This window comes from Odontomachus brunneus, unplaced genomic scaffold, assembly GCF_010583005.1.
Source record: "Odontomachus brunneus isolate Ranch 3 - 2012 unplaced genomic scaffold, Obru_v1 Obru_scaffold_068, whole genome shotgun sequence".
Lineage (NCBI taxonomy): Eukaryota > Metazoa > Arthropoda > Insecta > Hymenoptera > Formicidae > Odontomachus > Odontomachus brunneus.
Window position 1 is genome coordinate 186,005 of NW_022639518.1, and position 11,665 is coordinate 197,669.

An 11,665-nucleotide genomic window follows, 5' to 3' on the forward strand; every position below is an offset into this window, starting at 1 on the left:
CCCCTTATAATAAGCGATGATTTATATGTTTATATATAAATTTAATTATTTAAATTAAATTAAATTAAATTTTATGTGGTAAGATGAACTTTTTCTCTTTTTTTAATTGTGCTCTTTTATAATCATTTGAATTTTATAATTTCTTATGACTTTGTCTATTTAATAACAGCAATACAAAAAATTTTACTATAAAAATTTTAAGATAGAAATTAAATGTGCGATGTTTCGCAGACCTCACCCCACTAGTTAAGGTTTAAATTAACAATAAAAGTACAAAAAATATAATGTTTATTAAAATTAAATCATATTCATATAATCATATTATAAATCATATTATATAAAAATTATATTGCTGCGTTAATTGAAACATATACAGGGTAATCGGAAACAATCGCGGTTAATATTCTCGTATTTTTGAGCAAAATCTAAGACTATTTTTCCTCTTGCAAAATGTTATCTGAGGCTTAGTTGCTAGTATAAAGAGAAATAGTTAGCCACTCATAGCCCAGATACAGAAAGTAGGCAGGGGCGGCACAATTCACCGTCAGACACAGACGTTGGGCAATACACATGTAACAATATTCATACATCTTAGTTTGTAAATTTTCAATGCTTGCGTCAATGTGATTGTACACAATAGTAAATAAATTATTTTAACTTAATTGGATATGATTATAACATAACATATAAGGGTGAAATAGTCGATTGCGTTCACGCACGCGAACTTGACCTAAGTGCAATATAAACTTTACAAATACGAAAAACTTTAAAAATAAGCACGAGAAGAACGAAACATTAATCGTACAAAGCATAAGATATTCTTACATTATTTGAGAAAACTGACGAGTTTATAAATACGAGAATGCAATTGTTTCCAGTCACCTTGTACGGACAAAATATGACGTTTACATCGAAGAAGTGGTGTAGTGTCTAAAGCAATAGGCTTATAATTCTCAGCTTTAAGTTCAAGTCCCAGTGTTAGTGAGAATTTTTAAGTGTGATATAACAATTAAAATCAAGTAATCTTAAATTTCAAGTAAAGTCAGCAAACGCTGACTGGTTTTTTATTTTAACCAATTCACCGGATCTTTGTAAAAAAATGAAACTTTTTACGCATATTTGAATATTCCTTGTACATTCTATGAACATTCCGGAATATTTTGGGATATTCTTGGAATGTTATTGGGTTGTCGGAAAAGTCATGACGCATTTTTGCAACAGATGGCGCTAGTTCTTTTTGGAAGTACTAGAGTCATTCGCATTTATGTTATTGCTATGTCATTTGACAGCTGACAGTTCTAGCTTTATTTAAAAAAAAAATTGAGCGATTAGGTTGAGTTTTGGAATTTTGTAACAAGTTGAAGATGGAAGACCAAACTGTGCATTTTCGCCATATATTACTATTTTATTTCCGTAAAGGGAAGAACGCGTGTCAAGCTTGTGAAAAGTTGTGTAAAGTTTACGGGCAATGCTGTACAAATACGTCAGTGCCAACGATGGTTCACGAAATTCCGTGCTGGTGATTTTGATCTCAAAGATGCTCCTCGGTCAGAGACGCTTATCGAGGTTGATGACGACAAAATAAAGACATTGATCGAGTCAAACCCACGTTACACGACATGAGAGATTGCAGGAACATCCATCATTCAAGCGTTCACGACTATCTAAAGAAGCTGGGATACGTAAGCAAGCTCGATATTTGGGTTCTTCATGAACTCAAAGAAGTTAATTTGACGGCGCGTATAAACATCTGCGATATGCTCACTAAACGTGAGGAAAACGATCCTTTTTTGAAACGACTGATAACTGGTGATGAGAAGTGAATTGTTTACAACAATGTGGTGCGCAAACGGTCTTGGTCCCGACGTGATGATTTGCCTCAAACGATATCGAAAGCAAACATTCATCAGAGGAAGGTTACGCTCTCAGTGCGGTAGAATTTTAAAGGTGTCGTGTTTTTTGAGCTCTTACCAAGGAACCAAATTCGGAACAACCAATTCGAATATGTATTGTCGGCAATTGGGCAGTTTGAACGAATCTATCATCCAGAAACGTCCAGAGCTCGTTAATTGTAAAAGAGTTATGTTCCATCACGACAACGCGAGACCACACACAAGTTTGATTACGTCAAAAATTATTGGAGCTTGGATGGGATGTGTTGCCACACCCACCATACTCGCCTGACCTTGCGTCGTCAGACTTCCACTTGTTTCGCTATCTTCAAAACTCTTTGCATGATATAACCTTTAATTCAGATAAGTCTGTAAATCAGTACCTTGTTCAATTTTTCACCGATAAAGACAAGTCCTTCTATAAACGAGGAATTATAAAGGCAAAAGGTTGTCGAACAAAACGGGCAATATATCATTGATTGATCTTTGTCCTTTATATTTATCCAATATAAACAAATGAGCTTTGAAAAAAAGAAAAAATACGTCATGATTTTTCCGACAACCCAATAATACGATAAGATAGTTATATATCTATGTTTCAAGGGATTACATTAACATGTTTTACATTATTAAAACTAATACTTAATAAACACTAATAATATATTAATATTATAATTTTTCACTCAATATTATAAATATAATGTTACATATATATATGTAACAAGAGCCATATATTGTTGAGTGAAAAGTTATAATATTGATTATATTATGTTATTATGATATACATTTGATATTTACTGAATACGAATGCATTAAACTATCTTACCTTTCATTATAAAGTACTTTATTAAAAGCATCTAAGATAGTTTGCGTGGATAACGTTTCAAAGTCCAAGTGTACACAAACACCTTTAGCTACCAGTATTTCCACATTAGGTCTTTGATCCATAAAGAAAGGCATTCCGATTATTGGTACACCTTGCCAGATGGCTTCTTGCGTACTGAGAAGACCACCATGTGTCCAAACTGCTTTTACATTCTTATGAGCTAGATAAACATAAAAATATATTTAAGGCAGTATTCACAATCCAATCCTACATTTAGGAATATTTTAAATTCATTTTTAGATACTATGAGGACCGTGTCATTAATTTAATGAACATAAGAGATGATTTTATAGACAATATATTATAGGATCTCTTGAATTATAAGTATCACCCTTAATGTATATAAAAATAATCTAAATAAAAATAATGAACAACTGATGTAAAATAATTGTTAAAAGAAGATATAATTGTATATCAATCTTATATTTCTAGTAATTTCAAATGAATTAACATACTCAACACATCGCCTTGAGGAATCCACTTCACGACCATTATATTATCAGGCAACTCAAATGACATTTTAATTTTTAGTTTCCAAAGCACTCGTTGTTTTAGTTTTGACAAAGCGAGTACAACAGCCTTAAATTTATCCAAATCAACAGATTTCCATGCCACATTAGTTCCTAATGATATTACAACAGCTCCATTTTTTGCTCCATCGAGAAAATCACGTATTTTCTGCGAAATAATGATAAAATAAGAAAATCTTGACGACGTGTCAAGATACGTATACCATATAATTACTGATAATCATTTAACTCTAACCCTATTAGGACGAGCACAACCATTTCGTTCCTGTGGTATCTGATCAGAATCTCTTTAATTGATAAATATTTTAGAATTAATTTCCTTTTCCGTTTCCTTTTAGAATTAATTACTGGAATTGTCTAGGAACATTTGTCTAGACATGAACAATATCAGTAGAAGATAGTTTTTTTATTATCTCAATGTATCTCAATGTATGAATTTACAATCGGTCCTGTTGGACATTGAGTAAATGTTTTGGTGTTAGTACCGACTTCATCAGTTTCGCTCATTTAGATTTAATTTAACAAGGGAACATAGACAACTCGGAAATTCAGAAAATTCTGAAACATTGTGTGCGAGTAGTTTATCTGTAACATAAAACTATTTTTTGTTCTTGCTAAATTACGATTTACAGGGTGAACCACCTTTCGAAAAAACATGACATTTTTATTTTCAACGAATATTTTATAAAATACAAAACATATGAAATAAATGGTTTATGTAAAAGTTGTAGAGTATTTAGACCCTTTGCAACGGTATATTCAGATTTTACAAATATAAAGAATTTTTGAACCCTTCTTCCCCCACTCATTAGCTATACAAATTTTTAAGTTCTTGTTAGCATACAAATAAAAAGTATTGAATACCAAATCTATCCATATATAACACTAGAAAATTGTCGCAATTAAATTTTGGAGAAATCGAGATGACAGAGTTATAGGCGACGGGCTATAGATAAGTGTGTCGTGCCCATGGCGTCGAGCACGAGGAAAAGAATTTTGAATTCGGTGCTGCGAGCGCGGCAGAGTGTGTGGCGGATTAGAGTGGAAATGATAGTCGCGTTTTTAGTAAAAACTTTATTTTTTTTAGTAAAGACTTTATTGTAACAAGTATTGACTTATTTGTTAAACTCCCGATTTTTTAATAAAGCGCGGTATACACGACAGGTGTGAAAATCGCGGGTGAAAGACCGGAAGAAGAATTCCGCCGGTCTTCTCCGATTGTTTTATAATAGCTGTTAGATCTTATCTGAGGAGGTGGCTTAGCAACAAGGAAGTTGCTGAATTTTGGATTGACCGGGCACGTGTCAGCTCAAGGCCGAGGCACGGAATGTGCAAGGTGATGCTTATTGCTTAGTTGCACATCCATTGCCGGGTTGTAGCGCGGTCGGAACGGTTCTTCGTGAAGCGCATAAAATAATATTTTATTTTACGATTATAACATCCTCCTCTCGCTGAGAAAAGAAAACAGAGTGTTCTTAACGACATTTTCGCCTTTTATCTCGAGTTGCGCTTATTTTTGTTCTTAGTATAATCATTATTTTTCCCGTTTACAGTGCTGATTATAATCATGTAATATGCTATACCTATTTCATTCTTTAATTTTATTTACATTTTTCGCTTGGTTACAATTTTGTTTTTTCCGTTTATAAATATAATTATAACTATGCGTATAGGCTATGTCTGCGTATTAATGCAGGAATTGTGAGTATTATTGATTTGGAACATGTTCTTATGTTTCGTCCGATATTATATCCTATTATAATTGGAGGGTTTCTTCCTTTTTTTATTTTTCTTACTAGGAAAATTAGAATTACAATTACTATTATCATGATTATTCCACTCGGTGCTGTTATACAGATTATGTTCTTATAGTTTGTCAAGAAGTTAGAGCTATTTTCCAAATTGATATGTTTGCGTTATCTTATTGCTCAGTTCCGTTAACTCTGGCGGATTTTTAACTATCTTTTACAATTTCGATTGTATTTTATTTTTATTTTTGATTTATGTATTCTTGTTTTGTTTATGTATTCTTGCTCAAGTGTTACGTTGTATTTTGGTATATAAATTGTATTAAATTACTCTTTATTATCCTTTATGCTTGTAAAATAATATTTTTAATTGATAACTTACACTGATCTTTAATGTTCACATTTCTTATTTTGTTGATTTTTTCGTAAAATATTTTTTCTGGATATTGAACGTGAATGGTTTGTTCGTTACAGGTGGAATATAACCATTTTTTGTTTTAGTGCAATTATAAATGTATGATTAGCTAATATGTACTTCGTATGACAGTATTTTGTTTTTTTTAATGTTGTATACATTTAGATTTTACAAGGTGATTCCGTATTAATTCGGTATATTGCGTTTTTTGTGAGCAAGTATACTGATTATTAAATTTTATATAATCCGCTAGTTCATTTTCGTGCAATGTCAAATAAGCATTTGTTTTTTGGTTAATTGCGATTTTGGTAAATAATATATGTTAACGTAAAAATGTTATCATGACTATATACAGGAAAAGAATGTATATGTATTACCTCATATGCAAGGTAAATTATGAGAAGTAAGTTTAAAATAGTGAAAATATTTTTATGTCTATATTATGCACTAGTTATAAGTAATTTCTCGATTTCTAGCCAATTTTATTTTATAGGCATGAACGGGAAGTGTGTATCTTTTGGTATATGGATTGATATTTTTTGGGATATCTATCGGTGTTAGTTTGATTGGTAAGTTTCCTCGCTTTATGCTATCTAGATAGTTAATTATGTCATCTTGGTCACGTATTAAGCCATTAAGTAAAGCGTTGAGTATGGTAAATGTTCGTCTATTTGTTGTTCTAGTGTCAGTCCGGTTTCGCCCACATAAAGTTGTGTTATACTGTTCCATATTATTTTTTTATTTGTATCTAAGGTATTTCTAGGTTTATTAGATGATTCATTGTTGCATTTATAATTTTTAGTTGGTCTGTTACCAAGTATAGCAAAATTTCTTGCTTATTTTCTAATAAATTTAACTGTTCATTTATTGCCTTTTTATTGTTTGTGTCCATTACACCGAAAAGTGATTTGGCTAATGACCCCATTCCGTCCACTAGTTCTCGTTTTGCGTTTGTTGGGGTTTTCCATATGCTATGAATTTGTTCCGTTAAGTTATGTATGCGATCTTATTTTTTTACAATTTTACGTGAGTTATTACACATTTTCCATACAGTGCTTGTCTTGTTTTGTTGATTACAAATTTTCTCTGCGCTGTTAAGATATCCTTGTATTTGGTTACGTCGAATGTCTATCGTCTGTATATTCATCTTGATGACGTCTTCCACGTAGAGGCTACTTGATGCAGGTTTCCTTGTGTATCATAATACACGACAGGTGTATGCGTAAATTCGGTGATAATATAAGGTGATTCTCTTAGTGAGATGTTAGTTTTATGTACGACGCATCCTGTAAATATGTTGGTTTTTTTTAGGTGGTTGTCATTAAATGTGGTTAGATAGACCTCTTATATTCTATGTATAATTTTAATTGATTCACGTGTGTACGTAACATACTTCGGCCGCGTTTTATTGTGTAATTTTGTTTAGGATGTTTCTTCATCATTTCGTAGGATCTTATCCACAGCGAATCGAGTTTTCAGATCGACTTCTTCGTATTGTTTTATCATATATTAATACTCGATCTCTTATTTTATAGCTGATGTGTTTTGTTTTTCGTCACAATGTTTTTATTTTTTTGTTTTTCTTTCTTAATGTGGTGTCGCGCTAATTTATGGTGTCGCCCTTAACCATTGTTTCCTTCCTTTCACGTAATCATCCATGTTGTACGTAATCTTCAGAGATTGGAGTAGGGCGGAAGATATGCTTGCTCGGTGTTCAAATACTAGTTTGAATGGAGTGTAACCGGTGTTAGAATAAGGTGTCGTGTTGTATATAAAAATGGCGCATGATATCCAATTATCCCAATTTGTCTGGTTTTTATTTATATAATGTCGTAAATTTTCAATAAATGTAGTGATGATGTATGAGTGTTCCAGGGCATTGTTGCTTTGTGGGTGGTACGCTGTTGTATGTATTTTTTCAACTTTTAATAATTTACAGATTGTTTTAAAGATATTACTTAGAAAATTTGTCCCTTGGTCTGTTAGTCTGTTAATTTTGTCGTGGATTCCGTATTCTAATACGATTTTTTCGACGAATTCTTTTGCCATAGTAGATGCTTCTTAATTTGGCATGGGTATTGCTTTGCTGAGTTTAGTTAAGTTATTTTGGAATGGTAAATATTTATTTCCTTTTTGTGTTAGTGTCAGGGCCTACAATATCTAATGCATATTTTTCAAATGGTTCTTTCGGTGTGTCTATTATTATCATTGTAGATTTATTTCTTTGTGTTAATTTATTTTTTTGGCATAGGTCACACTTATTTATATATTTCGTCATTTCGGCAGTAATGTTTTTCCAGTTATGATTTAACCGTAATCTCTTTAAAGTCCTTTGGATTCCGTGATGACCTCCCAACGGCGTTTCGAAATTCAGGAAGTACTTGTTTCTTCTCTTCTTCTGAATATTTTCGGATATTACTTTTTGTGTCTTCCTTATCCTCTTCCTTCCTGGGTGTCCATTCTTCCTCCGAAGTTTCTGTATTTACAATTAGTACTGATAATGGTATATTTCTATTTAACACGTCCGCGTTTATATTGATCTTTCCTGATTTATATATGATTTCGTAATCATATTCTTCAAGTTTTAGACGCCAACGTATTAATTTTGATCTTGGATCAGTGACATTAAATAGCCATATTAATGGTTTATAATCGGTTACTATTTTGATTTTTATTCCGTAAACATATGATATGATCTAAGATGTTTCACTACCCATATTATAGCTAGTTCTTTTTCCGTCGTCTTATAATTTTGTTCGGCTCGCGATAATATTCTACTCGCGTAAGTATAGGCTGACCTTGACCTCCTTTCCTTGTGATAGAATTGCTTCGACAGCATAATTGGATGCGTCTGTGGCGATTACGAATTCTTCATTGAGATCCAGGTATTTTAGTACTGGTGCGGTCGTTAGTTTCTCTTTTATTGTTTTAAAAGCTAATTGTTGCTTTTGATTCCATTCAAATTTCGCTCTCTCCTTTGTTAAAAGTCGCGCAATTTTAGAAAAATTTCGTATAAATCTTCGGTAGTATCCCGCTAACCCTATAAAAGATTGAATATGTTTTGTTTTTGTTGGGGTCGGGAACTTTGTTACCGCCTCTAATTTATAAGGTTCCGATAAAATTCCATTTTCTGAAGTTATATATGTCCTAAGTATGTCACTTCTTTGCGCAAAAATTCACATTTGTCGGATTGGAGTTTTGAATTGCATTACCGCAATCTTTGTAGTACGGTAATTAGTCTTTTGTTGTGTGACGGTCGGCCTTCCCGGGCCGGCCTGTATCTTGGGTTTCAGCCCGATCGGATAGCTCGTCGGGGACGAGCATCGAATCTAACAACTGACTTCTCTCTCATCTCTCTTCATCACTCTCTTCATCAAACACTGACACACTAGATGAAGAGAGAGAAAAGAGAAAAACGGCTGTCCTTCCATATCTCCAGGGCATAACAGAACCTATCAGCAGGATTTTGGGTAAATACAAAATCAAAGTAATCTTCAAACCTCATAGGAAGCTCTCCCATTTACTCCCAAATCCGAAGGATCAGAAATCATGCCTAGAAACATCAGGTGTATATAAGATCCCTTGCTCTTGTGGTAAAGTTTATATAGGAGAAACCGGGAGGAAGATCAGTACGCGAATCAAGGAACACCAGCGATGTACCAAGTATGGTCACTTTACTCAATCAGCCCTAGCTGAACACTGGATGGAGACTGGACACTCCGTACAATATGAAAAAGCCACCAGATTGGCTCCCTCACAGAGTTATTTTGCCAGAAAACATCGTGAAGGTCTAGAAATTTTGAAACATCCCAACAACCTCAACCGAGACAAAGGTATGCAAGTAAACTCTATTTGGCATACTGTCCTCCCGGTTTTTTAATTGAGCAGCTGATCAATTAAAATACGCTGATTGGCTGGATTTAAGCCTCGTCCCCTACTCCCTAAACACCATGTACACGAAGGGGGGGAGGGGGGCATATAAGGACTACCTTTACCCAAGGGAGCTCAGTATCAGAGTTCTCAGCCCTGATGATGCAAACTGCAACGTTTGCGAAAGTCGGTTATTGCTGATTCAAGACACGGCTCCATTTCGGAAACTATATCTAGACATTGTATCAATGGCCGTGAAAGCCTCAAATCTAGGTTACAGCATTCATTTGTATTTATTTTATATAGCATTGTTATATCTAGGTATCGGATTATTTGCTAGATGGCTACCATTTTCTCGTGTCTTTTTTGTACATAATACATGATGCATTAATATATAGGATGTCTCAGACCTCTATGATTACACTTTGTAAGAACGTAGAACAGATTCGCGAGTGTCACGATCGCATGTCGAACGAAGACATTTTTCTTTTCGCTGCCACTTCTTGTGCGCTGGTTAGCTGAGACAAAATAATTAATTTCTCGAAAACTTTTGAGAATATCGTAAAACGGCACAGGACTTTCTTGCTCACCTCAATCCGTTCTTACAAAGCGTGATCGTGGAGGTCTGAGACATCCTGTATATACCAGGTAAGTAAATATAAAACCGGAATTTTTGTATAGAAAATACACGTTTATTGTATGAAAATAATAAAAAATATTTTATTCAAAGTATTGCCTATCGCTAGCTATACATTTTTCCCACCTGTCTGACAATTTGTGGATGCCACGCCAAAAAAACTGTTGCTCTTTTGAGGCAAACCAGTCATCGAGCCATTTTCGTACATTTTCGTAAGTAAAGCGCTGCTTAGCAAGTGCGTGTCCTATCGATGCAAATAAATAGTAATCGGACGGAGCCAAATCTAGTGAGTAAGCCGCATGCGAAAGTATTTCCCAACTAAACACCTCAATCGTTTCCTTGACCAGTTTTGCTGTGTGTGATGGTGCATTATCATGAAACAAAATCACTTTGTGTTGCCTTTTTTTATATTCTGGTCGTTTTTCACGCAAAGCTTGATTCAAATCGATCATTTGTTGTCGGTGGAGTTTAGTATTAACGGTTTGGCCAAGTTTTAGTAGCTCATAACAGATCACACCCTTCTGATCCCACCAAACACAGAGCATTGTCTTCCGTCCATAGTGATTTGGCCTTGCAGTCGATGTCGATAGTTCGCCTGGAGTTACCCATGATCTTTTATGTTTAGGATTCTCAAAATATATCCACTTTTTATCGCCAGTCACAATTCGATGGAGAAATAATTTTCTTTTGTACCTGGCGAGCAGCATTTCGCAAGTGGTTTTTCAGTTTTCCTGCTGTCTTTCATTCAGTTTATGTAGAACCCATTTTCCCATCTTCTGGATCTTTCCCATGGCTTTCAAACATATGGAGACGGCTTCTCGTGACACATTTAATTGATCCGCGAGTTGTTGTTGCGTTTGAGTGTCATCCTCATCCAACAATGCTTGCAATTCGCTGTCTTCAAACTTTTTCGGTCTTTCACGTTCTTCGTTTTTCACGTTAAAATCGCCACTTTTGAATTTTTTAAACCACTCAAAGCACTGTGATTTACCAAGAGCATGCTCTCCGTAAGCTTCGACAAGCATTCGATGCGATTCTGCAGCAGTTTTCTTCAAATGGTAACAGAAAATTAATGCTGTCTGCAAATCGTAGTTTCCAGGCACAAAATTCGACATGTTCAACGCTATTACAAACTATGCTGTTGTATGAAACTTGTATTGTTGTAAGTTGAAAATTTTTGTCAGAGATGTCAACAAGGAAATGGCGCCAATGACGCGGATTGACGGTAACTACATTGACAGCTAGGGCCATCTATTGGCAAATTCCGGTTTCATATTTATAGACCTAATAAGAACGATGATCACCAAACGTAATTTGCACAACTTGTAGTATTGAGTCTACTTTTATAGTAAAGTGAAGTGGTACACTGTTTGATTAATAGAAATTATTGTTACAATAGTAATCCCTTCCATTTGAATATGTACAGAGAGATGGAAATGAATAAATAAAAATAGTTCTAATAGTATAAAATGGCTGAGGACATGCTAGGACACTAGATGTCTAGAATGGCTCTAAGGTGATTCTGGAGTATCTTGTATTACTTGAGAGCTAATTAACCTTCATGGTACATACTATAAAAAAGTCACGGGAAGTACACATTGGGTTAGCGTAACCCGAACAACTTTGAAAACCTATATCTCGAGATCTAATTGTTCAAATTTAATGCTTTTTTTTAATGGATAGAAAA

The 11,665-nt window shown here is 34.2% G+C and overlaps 1 protein-coding gene across 2 annotated transcripts in view; it reads right to left on the reverse strand.

Moving 5' to 3' along the window:
- The window catches only part of LOC116846725 (UDP-glucuronosyltransferase 2B31-like), a 283,436-nt gene that overhangs the window by 40,958 nt on the left and 230,813 nt on the right, over positions 1-11,665 (reverse strand). For both annotated transcript variants that reach the window (XM_032820934.1, XM_032820935.1), the window contains exons 4-5: positions 3,234-3,456; positions 2,719-2,938 (exon numbers count right to left, since the gene is read on the reverse strand). In XM_032820934.1, the coding sequence (XP_032676825.1) occupies positions 2,719-2,938; positions 3,234-3,456 (443 nt within the window). The remainder of the gene's footprint in view (positions 1-2,718; positions 2,939-3,233; positions 3,457-11,665) is intronic.